The sequence below is a fragment of the Dicentrarchus labrax genome, unplaced genomic scaffold (assembly GCF_905237075.1).
Source record: "Dicentrarchus labrax unplaced genomic scaffold, dlabrax2021, whole genome shotgun sequence".
NCBI classification, from domain to species: domain Eukaryota; kingdom Metazoa; phylum Chordata; class Actinopteri; family Moronidae; genus Dicentrarchus; species Dicentrarchus labrax.
This window is the reverse complement of record NW_026136702.1, coordinates 7,479,770-7,501,606: the sequence shown is the minus strand read 5'-3', so window position 1 is coordinate 7,501,606 and position 21,837 is coordinate 7,479,770. Positions and strand designations below refer to the sequence as shown.

General features: G+C 40.9%; 1 protein-coding gene across 1 annotated transcript; it reads right to left on the bottom strand.

Annotated features, from left to right (window-relative positions):
* Nucleotides 1-243: 243 nt before the first annotated feature.
* On the bottom strand, nucleotides 244-20,870 carry kcnk12 (potassium channel, subfamily K, member 12). The gene is made up of 2 exons (XM_051378647.1): nucleotides 19,821-20,870; nucleotides 244-6,036 (listed from the first exon to the last, which is right to left on the bottom strand). The coding sequence occupies exons 1-2, from the start codon at nucleotides 20,158-20,160 to the stop codon at nucleotides 5,144-5,146; spliced, it is 1,233 nt and encodes a 410-aa protein (XP_051234607.1). The 5' UTR covers nucleotides 20,161-20,870; the 3' UTR covers nucleotides 244-5,143.
* Between the last annotated feature and the right edge of the window lie 967 nt (nucleotides 20,871-21,837).

Here is a 21,837-nt window from a genome sequence, read left to right as displayed (position 1 = left end):
TCAAGTCAACATTCAATTCATTATCATGACTGGGAACCTCAGACTTTTCTGACAGCTTGGATATATCCGACTCAACACCTATAAGAAATCAAGCAATCAGGGATTCTTCACTTAAGACAAGGTCTGTGATTCAATGTAATCAACCCCAAATATAATAGATACAATGTTATATTGTCCATAAACATTTACATTTTGAGTTATTATATTTGAATAACAATTAAGACAATCAAAGGAACATCAATAAATATCATTGTTTAATGGAACTCCTTCTTGTTTCATATAGGTTTTACTTTTAATTACATAAATATAAAAGTACAATCATTGGTATAAATGTGCAACTTGCAAACAGAATGAATTTGCATACATTAACTGGATGTTACACCACAATGCAAGCAACATGAGACACACACCAAGGTGTAGAATTATGTTGATGTCGATAGAGCCAAAGGTCAACATAACTGTGGATCACAGACACCTCAAGTAACTTTGAAATTGAGATCTGAATGCAGTTTGTGGCTCCATATCATAAGTCTTCATCCGAAAGAAACAACAGGCACACATGCTGGGTGGATTTGGAAATCAAGCTCCAGATCAAAGCCAACAATGTGACTCTTGTTAAAGATCAGAAGCAGCCAAGCAGAGCAGTAATACATCATTCTGTTACAGGGCCACTCAGCTGTTTACCTGCCTGCTGGTAACAGCCATTTCCAATGTGCTCCAGCCAAATTAATGTAAATACAATTTGTTTCTGAAAGAAGCAGCTTTAACAGTCTCAAAATACAAAAAGTTCACGCACTCTTCCTCCGAGGAAACTGGAGTGAGCACAGTGTTATGTATCATACTGCGATCACAAAGAAATAATAGCATTGCTGAATAAATAATAATGCCATTAGCACCATCAACAGCCTTCAAGATCAACACTAACAACATCTCCAGTCTCTGCTTATTTCAAACAAATTGTTTTATTATGGGGCTTGTAATGGCTATGGAGCATGACATTTTAATGGTGCTATTTTACAGTCAAAATACTGTTGACTACAGAGCAGTCAGAGCATTTCCCAGTCAGAATACACGACAATATGTGTTGACTTGAATAAAGACTGGCAGTGTTTAACAATTTAAGAATAATTTAACGCTGAAAACTTCACTGCAAATCAGGCAGCGCTGTGATCCAAGTCTGCTATGTTCACCCATATTAATAGTGTGGGCTTGAAAATTTTGCATCATTTCAATCTAATTTCATGTTTGATGAGAACATGAAAGGAATTAATTACACTAAAAAGAAAAGCCAGAGATATCACATTTAAGAGTCATTTCTGCTGATAACAAATACAAACATACAGTAAATCCTAAGACCACCTGTCTCCTCTTACAGAAGATACAGAGGACAGTGGGCAAGTTAAAACCATTGCAATCAATGGAGATCAATTTTGCAAAATGCAAAAAGATTGTATGGTACAACACACGAGTTCTACACACTATAATCTTTTCAATAAGGAACCTTTTTGTAATATGCAAGGACTAAAGTAAGGCAATTGATTTCAAGCCACGCATGCATGTTAGGTGAGCAAACATTACTCTAAATACTATATTCAGTGTCTTAAAAGCTTGATGTGTTTCAGGCTTAAGGAAAATACATTTTAATGGATATTATATTAAGTCGAATACCTTCCTGGGGGACTTGTGTTTAGGTACGCATTTAAGATAACATATCACAGTCCTTTAATTCTCAATTTCAGTCCTTTACACACTTGGTTGGACACACAAGTGAATACACACACACATGCCCCTTGTCGAAGTTAAGGATACAATGCAGCTAGCTAGACTCCAAAAGCTACACAGGCTTTAAAAAATCAGTCAGCAATCCTGAAACCTCTGCCATTGTAACCTTAAGCCTCAGAGGGACAATGAAGGTTCACATACGGCATCATTCAGGAATCATTATTCTAGAGAAGTGCCAGAAAAAAAGGTCCACTCCTGACATATGATAGCAGGAGGAACACCACTGACAACAGAATGTAATTTGCTACAGCATGCCCATACTCCTGCTCAAATGTCCCAGGGCTTGACATGTTTCTATGTCTGCAATGTCACTGCTAACGGCGTGGCAACACATGAACTCCCCCTAGCACTGCAAGCTTCACATCACATCACCAACACAAAGAGTCTCTGTTGGGAATTGTTAAAGGAACGCTTTCTTGCAGAGTTAGATGAGAAGATTGATACCACTCTAATCTTTGTACAGTAAACATGAAGCAGTAGCTTTTTTTCCCTTGCTTTGCGTGACTGGAAACAGGGGAACAAACAAGATATAATGTGTTAATTAGTGAGCTTTAGATGTGTGTGTAGGTAGCTTTTAGCATTACCTCAGAACAGAACCATAGCTTAACATACAATAAAGACAGTTCTAAAGCTTTCTAAGTAACAATTCATAGTTTTACAGAGGGTTATGTGCCAGGCTTTTTCTTGGCCAGCACCAGTTACAAGGTAGCCTAATAAGCAGAGACTCCAGGATGTTACTGGCCATGGTCAAGAAAACTTAGTGAAGCTAATTTTGCCTGGAAAGACGTAAACCTGGCTCTGTCCAAAGGGTAACAAAATCCACCTACCAGCACATCTAAAGCTCACTAATCAACTCCTTATATGTCATTTGTTAAATCTGTACAAACACCAAAGAGTAAAAATTAGTCATTGTGGTTTTACGTCATGTTAAACTCACCAGCTCCAGCTACATATTTACCTTACAAACTTGAGAGTAATATCAACCTTCTAACTCTTACTCTAACTCTCAGCAAGAAAGCAAACATGTATTCTTAAAATGTCAAACTACTCTTTAATATCAGGAAAGCTTGTATTCTTCTTATAACTCCAGTATCCATGTTTCTAGAAGGTAGTTAAGTTCTGGATGCTGCATCTCGTCAGTCTGCTGACTGACTGTGGGAGAGACGTGACAGTTAGACTTCTTCAATCATTCACAGGTAGATATTTGAAAGCTATATGTAGAAAAATAGACTTGAAAAAGTCCTCTGTTTTATATACAGCTATCTTGTATGGCTTTACCATATTGGCATGCAGTAAATACTAAGACAAGCCTGAAGATTTAACTACCTGAGTCATTTTCTATATTCCTCTTGGTGAGACTGGGGAGTAAAGGAAATTATTCAGATCTATGCACAAACAGGATGAAAATCAACTAAGGAAAGATCCAGATCCAATTCACGCCTTTTTGTAAAAGCGATTTTTAAGACATTCCAATGCTATATTTATATATATATACAAGTATGGCATGTCTCATCATATTCACAGTGTAAGGGTGATGAGCGTGAGGAGAGAGCTGAGATCTGTGAGAAAAAGGAAGCAGGCGGTTTTGGTGCAGTGTGTGAAGTGAATGCAGAGATGACAGAGAAAACGAGGTGAGTGGCCTGGGAGCATATTAGATGTTAAAGATGGACGCCAGGAAACATTGAGCCCTTGGCCAAGAGAGGCCATTGATTTGAATCGGGCATGGGTATGAAGGGAGTCTATTAATGCCACCTCCTCTACCTCCATTGCTGTCACCAGTCCCTCGCCCTAGTTGTCTTCCTTCATCACTGCCTCCTGGACAGTTTAACTAATAGCGTCTGCTCCTCTGTCTTGTTTTTTCGAAACATCAAACACCATCACATGGCTTTAAATCACCGATGCCTCGGAAGAGATAGTTTCCGGCAACGAGGGCATCGATCGTGAAGCCTGACAGGGTAGCACCATATCCTCTGCAAACACCCTCCATCCATTAAACCTGGGCTATACATTTACACAAGGACAATCTACCTCTGCAGGCTTTTGGATCATGCTTTGTTTTACAGAGTGAGCAATGTATCTGCCATGAAATCTCCCTTGATGAAAACCTAAAATCCCCACAAAAGATAAGTTAGTGTAAGTGAGAGAATCCTTCAGGGTTTTGCTTTCCACTCCAGCATCTGACATTGACCCGGCTACTTCCAATCTGCATAATTTACTGAAACATAATGTGCCTACGGGATAAAACCATCCATATTTTGCCTCCTTCGCCACCTCCCTCTTCTCTGTTATATTTCACTTCAAAGAAACATAAACTGACTTGTCATATATTCTGTTTTACAAATACATCACTCTATGTTCTGCATTAAAGGAGTAATTAATACAACACAAACCTTTATCATTTGTTTCCCTTGCAGGCAGCTGTAAGCTTGAAAATGAAGAGAGAGAAAGAGATGGCAAGTCCCTTCTTTTACCCTTCAAGTCAAAGTCTTTGGCTGCCAAAGCATTTTCTGAGCCGATAAGAAGGCCAGTTCCTCTCTCACGAGAAATGGATTTTCATTCTTCAACTCTGCTCTTTTCGCCATCTTGCACTATGGTAAATTACTCTTTGTAGCCCGTTAGTGTGGCACACTGGAAAAGCGCCCCTCACTAAAGTCCTGTCAAAAGCAGCTGCATCCCAGCAGCCACTTGCCCCCAGAAATGAAATCAATCACCTGAGGGTAAAACTTGACCCATGTTGAGAAAAAATAGGATTTGCACAATCAATGGAAGGTCTAGAAATGGTGCAAAAAAATGCATGAGAAGTATAATGCATAGATCAGGATGTGCTATATCATTCAGTGATTACACTAGTTGTTTATATCAGCATTCAATATGTACATTCAAATAAACTGGCAAAAGCCCAAAACTATGAAGATTGCACTGTATGCTTCCCTTGGCTCCTTTACAGCACAACATTTCAGGCATATAAGTCTGATATATCGATCGTATATAACAGACTCATTCCTCTTCAGACTAAAACTTACATTTAAGAGACTTTCAGTGATTTGTTCTGGGTTGGGTTTGAGGTTAATGAAATGGGTGATCAGGGGTTTCTTTGCTTCCAGATCAACTTCTGCTTTTTTTGTTCTCTCTTCATGCCATCATCACTCAAACCATCACCATCATTATCGGTATTATGGACACAGGCTTGTAATTCCAACCAAAAGTATCCAAAAAAATCATATGTATCATGCATAACAAGTTACGTTGGCAATCCTTTTCAAAAGCCTTGTATTTTTTTTTTTTTTTTATGGCGATCAACCTCAGGTTACACAGTGTGCGAATAGGGAACTCCCATACTTTATTTCCTGTCTCTCTGTGTCTACCTGGAGTTACTCGTCTCTGCAAGCCGGTTGTTCATGATCCCGAGGGCACCAACCCCTCCAGAGAAACCATTATGGCGTGAGCTGCCACAGACTGTCCTGGGATACCCGTTGGCCGACTCGGACAACTGCTTCTGCATGATGGCCAGTGACACCTTGTTAGAGGCTGCCAAGTCTTTCATAGAGATCATTTCCCCTGATAGTCTACGTCCCTCAGTGTCACTATCACAAGGTCCATCTGAGTCAGGCGGCTGGCCAACCCGACCCTGGCGACCCTTAGAGCCCGGGCGGATGGCATTGCGTCTGCCCAGGAGGGCGCTGGCTTTATTGCAGCGCTGGCAAAACAAGCAGCTCATTTTCTCCAGCATCCAGTTGAGCACCTGCTTGATGACAATAGAGATGACATTAAAGAGCGAGTAGATGCAGCACACACCCATTAGCATGAAGAGGAAGTTGGCCACTCTGTAGAGGCTTTGGTATTTGTAAGCCGCGCTTTGGCTACTGACAAAGTCCCCAAAACCAATGGTGCTGAAGGTGACAAAGCAGAAGTAGAGTGAGTCTAAGTAACCCCAACCCTCCACCGGGGTGTACATAGCTGATGCACAGCAGGAGATAGTAATGGCTGACAGGCCTAGAATCAGCATCACATGGTACACGGAGGGCTTCCAGCCTGGAAGGGAGTAGGCTGAGAAGTCATGGCGGATGCCTGGCGGGAGTAGACCGCTGTTCCTGATTCGCCGCTCCCTCACAGCCTTCATCACTACGGCCAGCAGTGTGATGATTCGCTCCAGGAAGAGGTTAAAGAAGAGGATGGTGGCAGCACAGCCCAGAAGCCCATAAAAGATTAGGAACACCTTGCCTGCAATTGTCACAGGCGTCGTCATCCCAAAACCTGCAGAGACAGAAGAGGGATATCAGATAGTTAGTCCACTATAGAGCCCTAACTGAGGCTAAAGATGTCTTCAGTTTCATCTCAAGAAATTACGTCTAGAGACAAGGGAATCGATGCGTAAAAGCAAACTCAAGTCTAAATTAGGTTTTTAAATGAGGCTTAAATCATGTTTTTAAACATTTCTGCCCTTAATGAAAAATTCAGTAAAAGAGGGGATTGAGTGGAGTACACACAAGAAATGTGCAGAAAATACTCAATAATGATTTGTGCTGATGCTGATACGAGACTGTAAGTTTTCTCTGGAAGATGAGTGTATGTAAAATCATAGTAATGGACGGACAGAACCATAAAGAAGTGGCTATGGGATAATTAAAAAAACAGTGGTTTGCATTTATAATGAAGTTGTAAAAGAAATTGAGGGAAAATAACAAAAAAATTACACTAATGTAAAACCAAACATGTCTTTTGCTGAAACCGCAGATATAAATGTCCAATGCTATTATTGTAGTCATTCATTCAAGAAATGTAAATAGTACACTGACATAAGATAATTTTATAGCGTATTTGTATATTTTTTATACTGTATAGGCCTATTTAATATTTTTGTATATGAAATAAAACATTTTGCATTGTGTAAAGCCACTGGATACTGTACAGTGTATAATGTGTGTTTACATAAAGTACAGTATTTACTATGCTGTTTATTGCTGTTGGTCTGATTACACAACCAAGGGCATATGGGTTATATTGAGAGGAGGAAGATGCCAGCAATACGCTTAGGTAAGCCCTCTGAATATTTTTTTTCTTGCCTGTGTGGTTTTGGCTTCCTGCTATCTTCTTAGTCAATTAGACTGAGTGTTCAAGCTGAGGAAGGGGTTGCGAGAGAAGACGAGAGGAGAGGAAAGGATGTTTATGGATTCTGCTGCATGTCTCAGGAACACTTCTCAATCCCGAGGAGTGTCACAGGTGCAGCTCTGACTTTGCAGCTCTGATGTTAACATTAGTTGATGAGTGTCTTAGTATTTGAGAACAGTGTTGTTTCCATTATAAGATCAAATCATTTTATAAATTCTGTCAGCACTGAAGGCTGAAAACATCATTTAGCTCAATAGTTAGCAGTGGCTTATGCAATTGTTCCCAACCTTTTTGGCTTGCGACACCTTAAAATGAAGCACCTACTTTCAATCCCTAATGTACGTTTCTGGTAACTATTGATGTTTGATTTTCACAAGCAAATTTTCTTCTCTTATATGCACATTTTATGGTCATTTGTATGCACACGCAAGAACAAATACTCTTCTCCCAGGGCCAATGCAAGAACACACATGCACACACATTTTAACGCACACACACAATGTCATGCCCCTTATCCACAGAACAGCAGATGGCATATTTGTCAACAAATAAAATCGTGCTGAAAGATCAACTAGTTCACTTCCAGGCCAAGGTTAATTGATTTTTCCATCATGGCTATCCTCCATTTCAGTCTTCTCGGAGCATTAGGGCAGCACTTTTCCCCCTTTTTTCACCAACCCGTCTATAACCATCCTTGTCAGGTAATAAATGACATCAATATCTAGACAATACTTCCTTTATGATACCCAAAATGGCTTTTTTGACCTTATCTCTCGCACTGAAAACCACTCTCCTGTGGGTTTGCTGTTGACATGCCAGGTCATTTAGATCAAGACTGATTGATACAGACTGTTTTGTAGAGACAAGAGGGAATATAACCCCCCCCACATATCCACACATGTACACACACCTTATGGCCTTGCACACACACAGATAGAGTTATATAGGTTTTATACCAGACATTGAATGATTTGGTTTTGTCAAAGATAGTGACAAAGTTCAGTAATAGACATTTAAGCACCGTTGTGTGACCAGAAGGTGAGGGGCAGTGATTACCCAAATTAAGCCCTTCAGTGAAATCCTATTTCAGTGTTTCATAGTTAATTAATTAGCAGCCCAAGTCTTTTTAACCCAACTGAATAATAGGGAAACAGATTACATCTTCTCAGCGAGCACAGAGACAGTCTTCCGCACCGTCTCTCATTACCAAGTAAATTACCTAAGAGAGGAAAGGCATCGATTCAGTGTAGCATTTCAGAGCCATTACTCCAGACTACTGTGTCAAGATGCATTAGGGAAAACAGAACAATAATAGAAGGCAAAGGACACACAAGCTGAAACCAAAGATGCAAACCCTGTGTGACTTTACTCACAAGGACTTTGTCATTTAGACTTAAAAACTCTTAATTCTTACGACTGAAACCAGCAGTTCAGACCAATGATCCTGCTGCTGACCTCAGTGAACACTATTTCTCATCTTTCCACTCTATCTGAGCCTAGATGAGTCATTTAATTCAGCAGAACTTGATAAGGCAGGAAATCATATGTGTGCTAATCCAATTAAATCAGAGCCCTGGGAGAATATTTATTCATTAACATTAAATAAAGTATGCTCAACTCAACATAGAGAACGATGTTATGGTCTAATGGCTAATGATGCTTGCACACGTAATTACACACTAGAGATTCAAACAGAAGGAACGTGATGGAAATGGTGCCATTAGTATCCATTAATTACTGTTTGACAGTTTTAAGAGAAGAAGAAGAAGAAGAAGAAGACGACGCTCTAATGGTTATCAGACTGTGGGGAAATTAAATGGGGGGAAAGATGAAAATAGATCGTTACTTTACTGTTAGTAATTTCAGTGTTTAGGTCAGCTTTTATCACCAGTGGTCAAATTGAAATTGCATGTGCTCGGCAGCAATCAGACAGCTGACACAATTTAGACCGAGCAGCTCCCATTACGGTCCAAAGGCAAATCACAATGGCTCATTAAGTTGTGTAGTACAGTCGCGACCTAAACAAATAGCACAAATTACTGAGCGTGTTGCTAATAGAAGTATTGATGGACATCATGAATGCTCTGCCTTTCATTTGCTACACTTAGGAGACCACTCGCCTCTGGACAGTAATCAATCATCAGATTTTTCACCAAAGAGCTCTCACTCTGAGTGAAGGAGACAAAATCCTCAACATACAACAGGTATTTCATTATCTGAAGAGTCTGCAGCACTAAGCAGTTAACAGAAGCTATTAAATCTAAACCTATAAAGTGCATTGTTCAAACTCTTCTCAGCTGGAGAGAAATTTTCCCTAGTAAGATACGTTGAATTGTGCTACTCTATTATTCATACTATATATGAATACTCTATATACTCTATTAAGCATGTAAACATGTGATCGCAACAGTTATAGTGACCTCTTCTAATCCATTTACATATAAATGTAAATGTTCCTTACGTTCTATGTTATTCTACACAATATCCAATATTCAGTGCTATTTTCAAAGAGCTCACCTTGGAGCTTGTGGCATATTTTCTCAAAACAAAGTATCCTGAAAAAGACAAATTGATTCATTTCACTGGGTAATAGGGTCACAAGGCCAACTGTCATAAAGCTGAGCACATTCCAGTCTCGTGTTAGGGGACTCTACACTTAGTGTGAGCTAGTTCAGCTCATCAATGAGGGAATATAAGGTCGGTCAGAAATAACTGACAGACAAAGGAGTACACAGTAACATAAAGTAGAGCCAGCACAAACGGGTCAAAACAGCTAATGAGAATAAAGGGCAACTAAAAGCATTCCAAGTCATGTCTCCATGTTTGAATGAAGAGCATGTAGCTACATTCACCTCTCTCTTCAAGCCATATTGAATCTGAAGGTCGCCGTGTGTCACTGAGGCCAACATCCCCACATAAGACTCCCAGAAGGCTTGAAAATGGACCTAAAGATTCATTATGGGACTGTTTTGCAAACCAAAAATCAACTCTCTGCCTCCTATCGCCTCCCAATGTCCCCAATTAAAGAGCTTAAAAACAAGCTCCCAGTCAAACCAACAGTGTCCCACTAGTGGGAATAGTCTTAAATTGGCCTGATAGCGGCGACAGCAGAAAACACCACGTCCCTCTGATGACTGTGTTTCTGTGACGAACAGGAAATAATTAGTCATGGGGTGGCGTGGCAGGGGTCTGCAGAGAGGACAGAGGGCTGAGGAAGCAGCAACATGGCCAGACCTGAGACACCATCACCCCACCATCTGCTGAGGAGCTGCCAGGATTACTGGCAGACTGGATAATAATAGGAACATTCACAGCTTTACTTCCAGTTTTACAGAAATCAGATGGTAGAATAGGTCACATACATGACAAGTTTAGTTTGCGATGCGGCTATATTGTTGTATCTGTGCACTGCATGCACAAAATAAACAGAGGCCACAGTAATATTAATAAACAAGCAAACGTGCAACAATATTTCTATGGGGCCCAGAGGCAAATCAATGTGGTTTTGAATTTCACACCCAGCTCACCCACACACAATATGGGCAACACGTTAATGATATCTGTTCTGCATGTCAAAGCATTGATAGTGAGTGTTTTGCAATAATTAGAAATAATGGACTGCGGTGATTATAGTTAAAGCTGGTCGATACAGATATAAATTACTAGAGTAACAGCTCAGACGTCTACACACTCTTAGAAGTAACAAGGTGACATCTACTGAGCAACACTTCTTTTTCTGATTTTGGGATTCGTTTGGCTCCTCCGTAACTGAACCGAGTCTGGTGTTTTGAATTGTATCTCAGTACTTCATTCACTTGCAAAGAGAGCCAGGAGGATTGATGATTCTGCTGCTGTCTGTATTGATTTATTGTCAGAAAAATATGCTGCATTGTCTTTGGTTCTGCGCCAACATTTATTCTTTTTTTCTCAATTTTTCGATCTGTTTTTCATCTTTGCTGAACTAGAACTGAAAACACTCCAACATGCGTGGAGCCCGCTACTATGCAGTTTTACAGACGGAGAAGCAAGGGCTTAAATGAGCAAAATCACAATTAAGATTCATGTGGCTTCGTCGTCCATCTCCAAACGGTTACACAGATTTTGTCCCTTCATGAGACCGAGGAGTCATTCTCTCATCAGATTAATAGCGTCTCCATGAATGATCTAAAGGCTATGTCCTTGCATTTCGTATTAACTTGTACTGTATGCACAGTCAATGTTTGAATAAAAGCTTAGCTACATAAAGCTCTCTTGTATTATTCCCTAAAGTAAACACACCTGTCGAGGTGGAGCTTTGGAAACACTATCGCCCTCATATCACCCTCCATGTTCAGCATAATAGATGACACAGAATTGGATTTTCATACAGTATCATGGTAACGCTACATTAAAAATGCTGTATGTCTTTCATAGCTGCTTCAGATCTTTAGCCTCACCCATTACATGAAAACAGTCAAATCAGATGCCAGCAGGAAATGAATGCTTCAGGTCCAGTATACATTTGATTTAATGGTTTTCATTACTGTTAATGTGGAAGCACTAGTCCCTGAAATTTAAGGCTGTGCAGAGACCCGATTACTTTCAGGGACTGCTAGGTTACTGACAGCTGCAATAATGATCTTGGATCATACATGGATCTTACTGCCTCGGAGATTTGAAGAGGCATTGCTCTGTTGCTCATAATTAAATGATGTTTTACTTTCTATTAACTGAATGTGCCCACTATGAGTCCAAGACTGTCTGACTCTGCCAGAGGCTGCAAACCTGGAGGTAGCTGGGTAATTTGTGAAAGCTGGCACAAAAAAAAAAAATTTTCATTTCAGCACATTCAGTGTAATCCTGGTGTTTTCCAGGAATAATCATTCTTGCATTATGAAAACCAAACTGTGTGTCAAAGTAATGTAAGAGAGAGAAGTGGGTCTGTTACTTGAATAAAAAAAAAAGTACAACCATTAACTCAGAGGTGTTTTTGGTTCAAACAGTTAATCTCCTGTTGAGCTAGTGTGGAATCACTGAGAAGCTCACATGGTTTTACTGAAATAAGCACATTATTCTGTAGATAGAGAAAGGATCAAGAGTGCTGTTCCCTCTAATCCAAACAGATTTTGATGTCTAAACTTCAATTTAAGCGTCCCGTACAGAGCCTAGTTCCCAATTTTCAACAAGCTCTTGTGTTTTGTCATTTATCTTGAAAGCAGATGTGCAATATGCAGCACATGTGCTCAAGCTCCAGGGATGACATAGCGCTCTGTCGATTCTTTCAACATGTAAACTAATCTTAATGATCAACCATCTTACCAATTGAAAGGTCATGCTCAGAAGTCAAGTGTGCCTCCTCTTTGCAAAGTCTCTCCTGAGTTACACTGTTTTTATAAAAAGTCTTGACTGAGGCTCAAAGAAAGGAGGTGTGACGCAATGTTGATTAATCTCAAATCTGAAATCGAATATACTACAATTTTACAATAAATACTATTTCAGCAGGTTCTTTGAAAACATTTGAAACATAGTAATAATAGTGCAGCTGTCCTGTTTCTCTCTGCTCAGCCTCTTCACAGATGGACGGCTGCCAAATCGTGCTGTTCGCCAACTTGTTATTAGTTTATTAACATTTATAACTATTATTTTCCATGACCCCAAGATGCAGGAATGGAATTGCTATGCAGGCTTTCTGCAACACGGCACAACACTTTGCTGCTGCAAGTGCATGATTGCACTGCGTCAGAGGTTTCCAACTGTTCAAAAGTTTCAAGAGAGGGACTTTTCTGCTTATGGGGAAAGTTTAAACTCTTGTAGCTGCAAGTCAGCATTGACATATGCGCCGAGCAAATTGGGTTGTCAGAGAAACTGATGACGATCAAACTATTAACACCAGAATAAAATGGCAGTCAAAATTAGCTTTGATAGGAAGCAGGTCAGATGACTGCAGAGTGCAAAGAGCACACTGAGTTTATCCTCTCTTTGCCTTGTAGGTTCAAAGAGCAGAATCAGGGAAATGCTAATCAGTGTGAGGGGGCGGAGGCCCGGCAAATCTGCTGTGTCCTCTAAAATGATCTTGGTATCACTTGGCCATGATGATGACTAGAGTCTGTGAGTTACTGTACACAGCGAGTACACGCTGTCGCAAGTCAGGGCAGATTTATGACCCGCTGTGACAGAGCGCAGAGGTGCGTACAGCCATCCTGTGGAGTAGCAGTTAACTACGATGGGGATTTATTGAAGCCAGTGTTCCTCACACACACACACACACACACACACACACACACACACACACACACACACACACACACACACACACAGTTCCACTCCACGCCAAGAAGCACCCAGTAAAGAGAGGAACTGGGAGAAGGGTATAAATGGTGGGATAAAATGTTTTTCAAGCAGTTGTGTGTTATGTTATGGTTTTACTTGTTTGACTTTTAAGTCAGGTGATTGCTGAGTTGAGAGACTGTCAATTTAGCTGTTATTATTCTAAATTTTATTTGTCATTTACTAATTTTTTAATAAATGAATTATTCGTCCATGTACCAGTTGGCATCCATTTTGTCAGCATCAAGTCATGTTTGATTTTAGCCATGCTAGAGGCATGAGGATGGGATGTTGGTCGGTTTGACACTCCATCTACTACTGGATGGGGCCACTAAATTTTGTAAGATGATGCCTCCCTTCACTTTCGTGAATGACTTTGAAAAAAACTCTCTGCAGCGGTTAGAAACAAGCTTGGTGAGAGTAAACCAAGTTGTGGTCCGTAAACAATGAGCTGAAAGACGAGTGACTCATTTCACATTACATACAGTCGTTTTTTTGTTAATAAAAATATATTCAGTAGTGCAGCTTTAACACAGAAATGAGTGGCATTACATAGGAACTGGATTAATTTAGACACAGTGCTTTGGACCTTATATGCAGCAGTGGTGCAATTTGGCTCCACTTCCACATTGGGGACACAATTTTTGTGCTGAGCGTCTGGACTCAATCTAAAGAGAGTCCCAGTGCCTTTCATGTGACTGAAGGCCCTCTGTTTTTCCATTTTTAACAGTGACATTTCCTCTGAGTCTGTGATTTCACAGAGCCACCCAGGAGATCTAAAGAGAAGAGAGGGAAAAAAGACAGCAGCAGAGACGAGGTAAAGAATAGAGAGCTATGCTGACCAGCTTCAAATGGTTCTGTAAAATGAACTGTAAAGCGATCTTCATCTCGTTATGTAACGTACTGCTTCTGCAATATGAGCAGACTCTATATTGTAACACAACTGCAATGTTGTCCCACAGAAACACACAATATAAAGTGAGCAAGAGATCAAAACAATGAATTAATCTATAGAAATGATCAGACTGTGGTAGTTACAGACAGAGGAGCAAAGTGTTTAGATTCGAGATAGACGTTAGACAGGAGTCAGCACTGTCTGGGATAGTCTTGCAACAGTGACGAAGTGAGAGACAGAAGGCAAGAACAAGTCTGAAACATTGCCATGCACCACTGAATCTGCTTTCACAGATTGCAAACCTTACCCACCCACCTCCTGAAAGCACATTTATAACATACACCAACAGTAACAAAACACAGATGGTTTTGTCCCAGCGAGGCAGCACCGAGTGGTTAATCTAAATAAGAACACGACATCAAAGCAAAAACACAGCCTGCCTTCAGGAGTGCACGCTGTCTATCATGTGACATTTAGAACTGCTTAAATGCCAAATGCACGCTCTGCTAGTCTGAGGTGACGTTGTCTTGTAACCTCAGAGACACACAAATTAAAAGGCACAGTACAGAACAGAGAACAAATTTTGGTTATCCCAGATACATAGGTCCTGGTCAGACAGGCGTGTAATAGTCGTACCAACCTCACAAGTGTGCCTCAGTGAGCCTCTGCTGCCAAATCAGCACTTTTTAAATTGCCACAAGAAGAAGAAGATAACACCCACTAAACGATTAGGCCTGATTGTTTGTTAACTGCACAGTACGCAATGAGGGCATGACATGGCTTTTCCCTAAATCTCTCCTTGTGATCATGACATAACAAGCTTGTAGTGTTCTTGAGTTTAACTAAATTCTTGATTTTTGTTTTAGGATCTGAATATAATGCCAAAATGCATTTTGCATAATTACTATTTGATCTCAGTAAATCAATTATTTTTATGTTGAGATAAGATAATTAGTTTGCGATAATGAGAATGCAAAACCTGACAGACAGTTACCTGCATGTCTTCTCTGGTCTTCTGTGGTGGTTTAGGTCTGATCTATTGTTCATTATACATGTATTGCGCATGTAACATCTAGTTACACTTTCACTAAATTTGGCAAGATGATCCATCTTCACTTACTGTGGTGTAACGCTGATTTGCCTGATGTGGGACCTATAAAACAAAAATAGTGGCCACGGTTCCTCCAAAATTCTGCAAAGTTGGAGGAATTGTGCATTCTGGCACCATCTGGGCTTTAACTGCAAAATATTAATATATATTGTCCTGACAGAGGCAGTATAGTGTTATGACAGACCGTATCTCAAACTCAAAAGAGCTATCTCAGACACTACTAGCCCCGTTTTAGCAAAAATGTGAAAGGTAGTTACATTCTTGCACTGTGTTCTGCATTATCATTATTAACTTGATACGGTTCAAGCTTAAAACTACACGTCTCAATCCTACAAGCTGATTCTGAGTATGATACAGAACTGACTGCAGATCCATGTTATCCAGCTCTTAACCAACTCTTGAGGGAGATAGATGGCTCTTTAAATGCTAAATGCTGCCTTTAAGTGCAGAGCAGGTGGCTTTTTAAAGTATTCTTTGCTGAAAATAGCAGCCTGCGATGTCAGGAACACCAATGAGAGCTGTCACGTGGGCTGTAAAACCAAAATGATGAGTTGAAAGAGACTAAAGCACTATTTAGAGTTGATGAGGAACTGCAGATTTAGGTGATAATTCACATTACAGCCATTTGATCCAGTGTGTAGGATTTAGTGACATCTAGTGGTGTAGTTGCAGATTGCATCTAACTCGTTTCACCCTCCTTTTTCAACTCCGAGGGAGAAACTACAGCGGTTGCAAAAACGCAAACGGCTCTGTTTGTGTGTTTGATTTGTCCGTTCTGGGCTACTATAGAAACATGCCAATTAAACATGGCGGCCTCCAAGGAAGGCAACCTGCCGTGTTTGTAGATATAAACAACTCCTCACACACTAATGAAAAAATACAGACAAATATTATACTCCATTTCTGCCATTAAATCCTCCAAAAACATTACAAACTGAGCCTTTAATACTATTCATTAGTGCAGCTTTAAGCTGAATTTTGAGGGATGTCTCCAATGCATTCTGGTGCAACCCTACAAACTGTTGAAGAAAAATTGGTAGAAAATACCAAAGAGCTGCTTTAATACCTCTCTTACAGTATCAACATAAACTGTACATTACAGTATAAGTGAAAGCCATTAGCCAAATGAGTCCACTTTGATTGAAATATCACATTTCAACCTGAAATCAGTGGTTTGTGAGGGAAGAGAGATGTTGTCTGTCCCAGTGTATCCTGAGGGAAGAGCGCCATGTCATCTTGCTGCAGCACAGCTCTTTACAACCAGGGTTTAGCAGGATTTCATCTTCTCTTAACTGTGCCCACCTCTGACATTTTTGCTCATTTTGCAAGTCGTGGAGGTTAAATCAGGCCTCATTTAAAGGACAAACTGCATGAGGGTTTGTTTTGTGCTGTTTAGTAAACTGTCCTATTTGCTTTGTCTGCCTTTGTGACTTCTCTGAGTGGGTGGATATGAGTGTACTGGAGCAAGAATCTGCAGTGGCTGCCAGGGGCAAGATGAGACAGGACAGAGTCTATCCCCCAGAAATAAACAACCCAGAACACAATCCAAACCTGCAGCTGAATATAATGTGGAAAACTGCTAAACAAGTAAATGCCCTAACTGGCTTGTCCCGCTCAATCTCAGCAAGTTAAAAGTCTCAGATCAGACAGACATTAAGTACACTTGAATCTCAAACAAGTATTACCCATTGGAGCACTTCAAAGTATTTCTCCAAAATGGCATTACAGCAACTTACAATAAAACCTACAAGCCCGCAAACGGCTACAGAGAGCTGTCCTAATTGGCAGCCGTCAGCTATCAATCAGCCTTGAGGGTTATAAATACCTTTCGTATTAATAGAAATTCTGTTTACCGAGCAGACTCTTGTGCCCTCTTTAATGAACTTGTAAACAGTCAAACTGTGTCTAAAAATCTAGGGCAGACAACACAACCAAGAGTTGGATGCTGACAAAAATAAACTCTTCAATCCAACTAGAAAAGATAATTGAAAAGAGAAGATTAAGATCCTACAGCCATGTTAGTGACTTAGACATAGTGGCTCTTTAAATTACATGCTAACGTGTTGATGTTTAACCATGGACATATTATAGGAACTGGACACTGCACAGAACGATGGGAATGTCATTAGTTTTGCAAATATTTGGTCATAAAATATTGGACAAATGGTAAGCCATCTAATAGTGATCTGAACATTTTACTCAGAACCACAATTGTGAACCTGCTGGTGGCACTTGAGGAAAAGTCAGAGGATCACCAAAGTCATTAGCATTCATCCTCATGGATGCATCCTCATCCAGTAGGCCATGTATTTTATACCAATCCATGTATTAGCCCCAGCCACTAGAAAACTTTGACCGGCTGGTCATACTGGGAGAAAGTCCACCAACGTCAGTAGGAATTATCCTCTGGGCACCATTGATATCTGCACTAAATGTCATGGCAAGACATCCAACAGTTGTTGAGATATTTCAATCTGGACCAAACTGATGGACAAACTAAGCCAGATTGACCCTCCATACAGCATTGCTGAAAAAGCTAAGATGGAGGCTTATTCTTGACTTTGCAAAATGTGTTTTTGTTTGTTACCTCCTGAGAAATTTCCATGACAACCTGGCTACTGTAGAGGAAGATCAGGTGTCACGATTAAAAGTCCATAAGAAAGTGGTGAGTGTGTTTTTTCCCACTGCCATTTTGAAGGTCAAGATTAAACTTTCTATATCAACTTTTAAGCTAAAATGGACAAGAAGCTCCAGAGCAGCTGAGTTGACCTTGTGTGAGATTGTTTTCATCCAAAATAAAGATGAAAAGAAAATGTCAAAGAGCTGAGCTGGTCTGATTTCTTTGGACCATGCTTTAGAAAAATGTACTTTTTGTGTTTCCTGCAGTGTTTCCTGAAATCGGAAAACAACACACTAGGTGAATTACTAATGACCTGTGAATCTGGCCAAAACCCTGGATAAACAAGTGCCTTGAGTGTCCACAGCTTCACTTTCATTCTTCAAAGCGAGATTGTGGAGGCACATCAAGGGGAGCAAAGTGTCACCGCTGATTTGAAGCCTCTGCCACAGCAGAGTCAGAGGCGGGAAGTGTTTTGGAGGAGTGTCTAGAGAGCGCAGGGGGATGCCAGGCTGATAAAGAGTTGTGTGGGGAGGCTCCCAAATCCCTTTTATATCACCAGCTCACAAGCATGCAGAAAAAGTAGCACACAAGCCAGCGGGATGAGAGGGGGGTGGAGCAGATCAAAGCGAGATGGAAATCAAGACAGAAATTCATGCGAGCATAAGAAAAAGACAAATACTGTGGACAGCCATCACCCCTCCTCCCCCTCCATTTCCCCCCCAAGCAGCTGAGTCAGTTTATATGATCTGCTTGTCGAGGGAAGACTGCGCTGCTGCATAACAACTGGAGCACAAAGGATTCCAACCTGCCACAGACATGTACACAAACACAGCTGCTGTGGTTCCCCTCCTGGGACTGGGTGAGCTGAGTGCACGGGCTCCTGGAGAGCTCTACAGCAGAGGGTGGAGGAGCCATTAAAGCTCTCATGAAAGGTCTAACCGTAAATAAAGTTCTGACAGGTTTTTCTGCTCATGTGAATCCAATCCTCCTTGTGCATCCACACCCGGCCATTAGTTTTTTTTTATCACTCCCAATGCCACAGTTTTCAATTAATAGAAGGTGCTGGGGGTATCAACTGTGTGTATATATTTGTGTGTTTGTGTCTTGAGGGCAAGGTCAGAGATTGACAGCTGCTGTCAGCTCAAATGATTACCCGGAGTGTGTTCATTTGCACGTTCAACCGTTCACACTCACTCACTCACTCACTCACTCACTCACTCATATGCTGTTGCTCCTCTCTAGCTGTCAGGGAGGGAGGGGCAGAGGGGTGTTAGTGGCTATTGGAGCCATCAGCCATGCAGTGCACCACACCGTTGGCCCTCGGGGTGCCCTGCGAGGGACACTTGCTCTTTTCTGACCTATCGCACAAGCAAATGTTAAAATGAGGGGGAGCAGACGGGGCTTCTCATTGACATTCCTGTTGGTTTAAATGGAAATGTAGCAGAAAAAAAAGACTGCACCCATGGGTGCTGTCCTATAGCCAGGGATGAGTGTGCCGTTCCTGGCAGGCGAGTCAGATGTCGCCCCCATTGCCAAAGGCCTTCACAGCCAAAATGTAACACATGACTGGAAAATAACAAAAATGTTAATCTGTTATTCTGTATGTAAGCCAGTGGAAAGAAAGCAGCCCACTGGGATGGCAGCTCCAGTCCTTTTGACACCCAGACTGTCAGAAATGATATGATTATTTCACAAACAGAAGCCCGATTAATATGAACCATTCTCAAACTTACTTGTCTGGAATGTGGCTTTATCAGGATATTAGGGGCCCAAATAGGTCCCCTACCTACCTACTATAAAGATCAAATAATTACAGCCTTAAAAGGTGTGAGCTGATTAATAGGCATTCAGGGGATTCTTTTACTATTTATAAGACTTTATATGGGCTTTGCTAATAATATATATGTTTTATTTATTAGTATTTAGAGGACACCATGCCTGCAACCAAATGGATGCAAAGGTCAGGGGAATCAGTGAATGCTGCAAAGATCACCCACCTATAGTCGACACCACAGTTCCAACAAAATAAAAAGCCCCTGTAAAATCCCATCGTGGCCTCAGAGCGTCAGCCCGGATCCCGGCGGCGATGGCAGCCTCGTACTCCCGCAGGAAGGAGTTGAGGTCCTGCAGGCTGATGTTGAAGGTCTCGCTGAAGTTGAGGAGCGTCCCGTTCCAGCGGCCGTGAGCCCGCAGCTCCGAGGGCCTCTCTATGGCCGAGAAGACCGCAGCGCCGCACAGCAGGTACAGTATGATGAGGAGGGCGAGCAGCGCGAAGCGGCCGTTGTCCTCGTTGAGGTGCAGGGAGCGGCAGCCTTGCAGTCGCTGGCCAGGCATCATCCAAATTTCAGCACCACTCGCGCGTCGGACAGCGACAAGCTCCACATCGGAGACGGCATTCACTCGTCTGCAGGTGCCCTCTGGAAGTCACTGTCCTGCTCTCTCACTGCACTTGTGTGGACAACATTTCCTCTAGTTAGCCCTCCACGTTGTCCCATGGTAGTTGTGAAGTGATTTTTATCTGTTGCCGGGAGGCAGAAAAACGCTCCACTTGTGGATGTAAGTCTGTAGATCCACGGAAGAGTTCATGAGAAAAGCTGCTTGCGCACAGTTTCATGATAGATACATTTTCTCATACAGTTGTGGCAATGCAGTTGGCGTGAAGTAGACTGCAGCGTAAATCCAACCGGACGCGCTTCTTTGTGCAAATGCAAGCGGTGGTAGTAGTCTCCTCTGCGTCCCCCTGCACCAAAATGTGTCCACGATGACGCTCGAAATTCTGCAAGTTACAGATTTATGATCCGAAAGAAAACCACCGTCCCCGTTCTTTAAATAAAGTAATCTATCCTCAGACGTGCTCTGGAGAAGTGTGGAGCTGCGGCTTCCATTTGGACGTTATAGTGGCACAGTGCATCCTATCAGTGCCTATGTGAGATCACTCCTCGCTATAAACAGGAGACTACAGTATCCCGGCACTGTACAAGGACAGCAGATTGATAAGACGCTGTGCTGTTGGCCGAGGAAACGAAGTATTCCCATGCGTCCGTAGTCCTCCGATATAAAAGAGGGTTTATATTTTCACCTGTTTGCAGCCGTGTTACTTTGTGCCATGCGCACTGAGGAGACTCTACTCACTGGAAACTGGGCTCAAATGCAGAAGCAAAGCTGCACTCCAGAGTTTACCGGCTTAAAAAGTTTCTAAAAGCTTCTACACAACAACAACAACAACAACAAATAATGCTAATAAAACAAATCAGATCGTAAAAGTAAAAAATACTGAGTACAAAAGTATTATCTGCGAATTATACTTAAAGTAATGAAAGGAAAAGTACTCGTCATGCAGCAAAATGGCTACTGTTGTAATTATATTATAATTAATCATTGCTGGTTTATTGTACAGATGCATAAACTTGTGATAAGTTATAGTAGCTTGCAAATAACTTAAATTAACTTTAACTACTTCATATAATGTTGCAGTGGTTCCAAACCCTTTTCCTTAAGGGACCCCTTTTCAATCATTAAATAAACTGATGGCCCCTGACTAAGTGACATATTCTATGGGTATTTCATAAGATATTCATAATAACAGTAGAGAACAGATGATAAAATGTACAAGTAACACAAACAATGAACGCAATAACTGATAACGCTAAGTTATATAGCGATTTTGATGAATTTTGAGAAGATTTTGTATTGTGAATATTACATCAGGGATGAGTTTTACTGATAATTTTTTCTGTCATTGTTTTCTTTTCGTGGACACTTGGTCACTGTTAGCTCTTTAGTTGTTTTAAGTTTTCTAATGCAGGATATAGCTGTTTATTTAAGATATAAACCTAAATAAAGAAATCTATGAATAAAGCTTGTGTTCAGGTCTTCACCATGCCCTTATTCTGTGAAATTGTTTTTAAATTTGAATCTTAAATAATAATTTAAGCTTTAAAAAATCTAAAAAAATAAAAGAATGAAATGCTAAGATATAGGCCTACTTTATATATATATATATATATATATATA

What these genes read in the sequence shown, in the direction of transcription:
- kcnk12 (XM_051378647.1), bottom strand. Translation starts at nt 20,160, where the DNA reads ATGATGCCTGGCCAGCGACTGCAAGGCTGCCGCTCCCTGCACCTCAAC. An exon ending in AACTGTGGTGTCGACTATAG is followed by an intron (nt 6,037 to 19,820) that starts GTGGGTGATCTT and finishes CTGTCTCTGCAG; the next exon opens with GTTTTGGGATGACGACGCCT.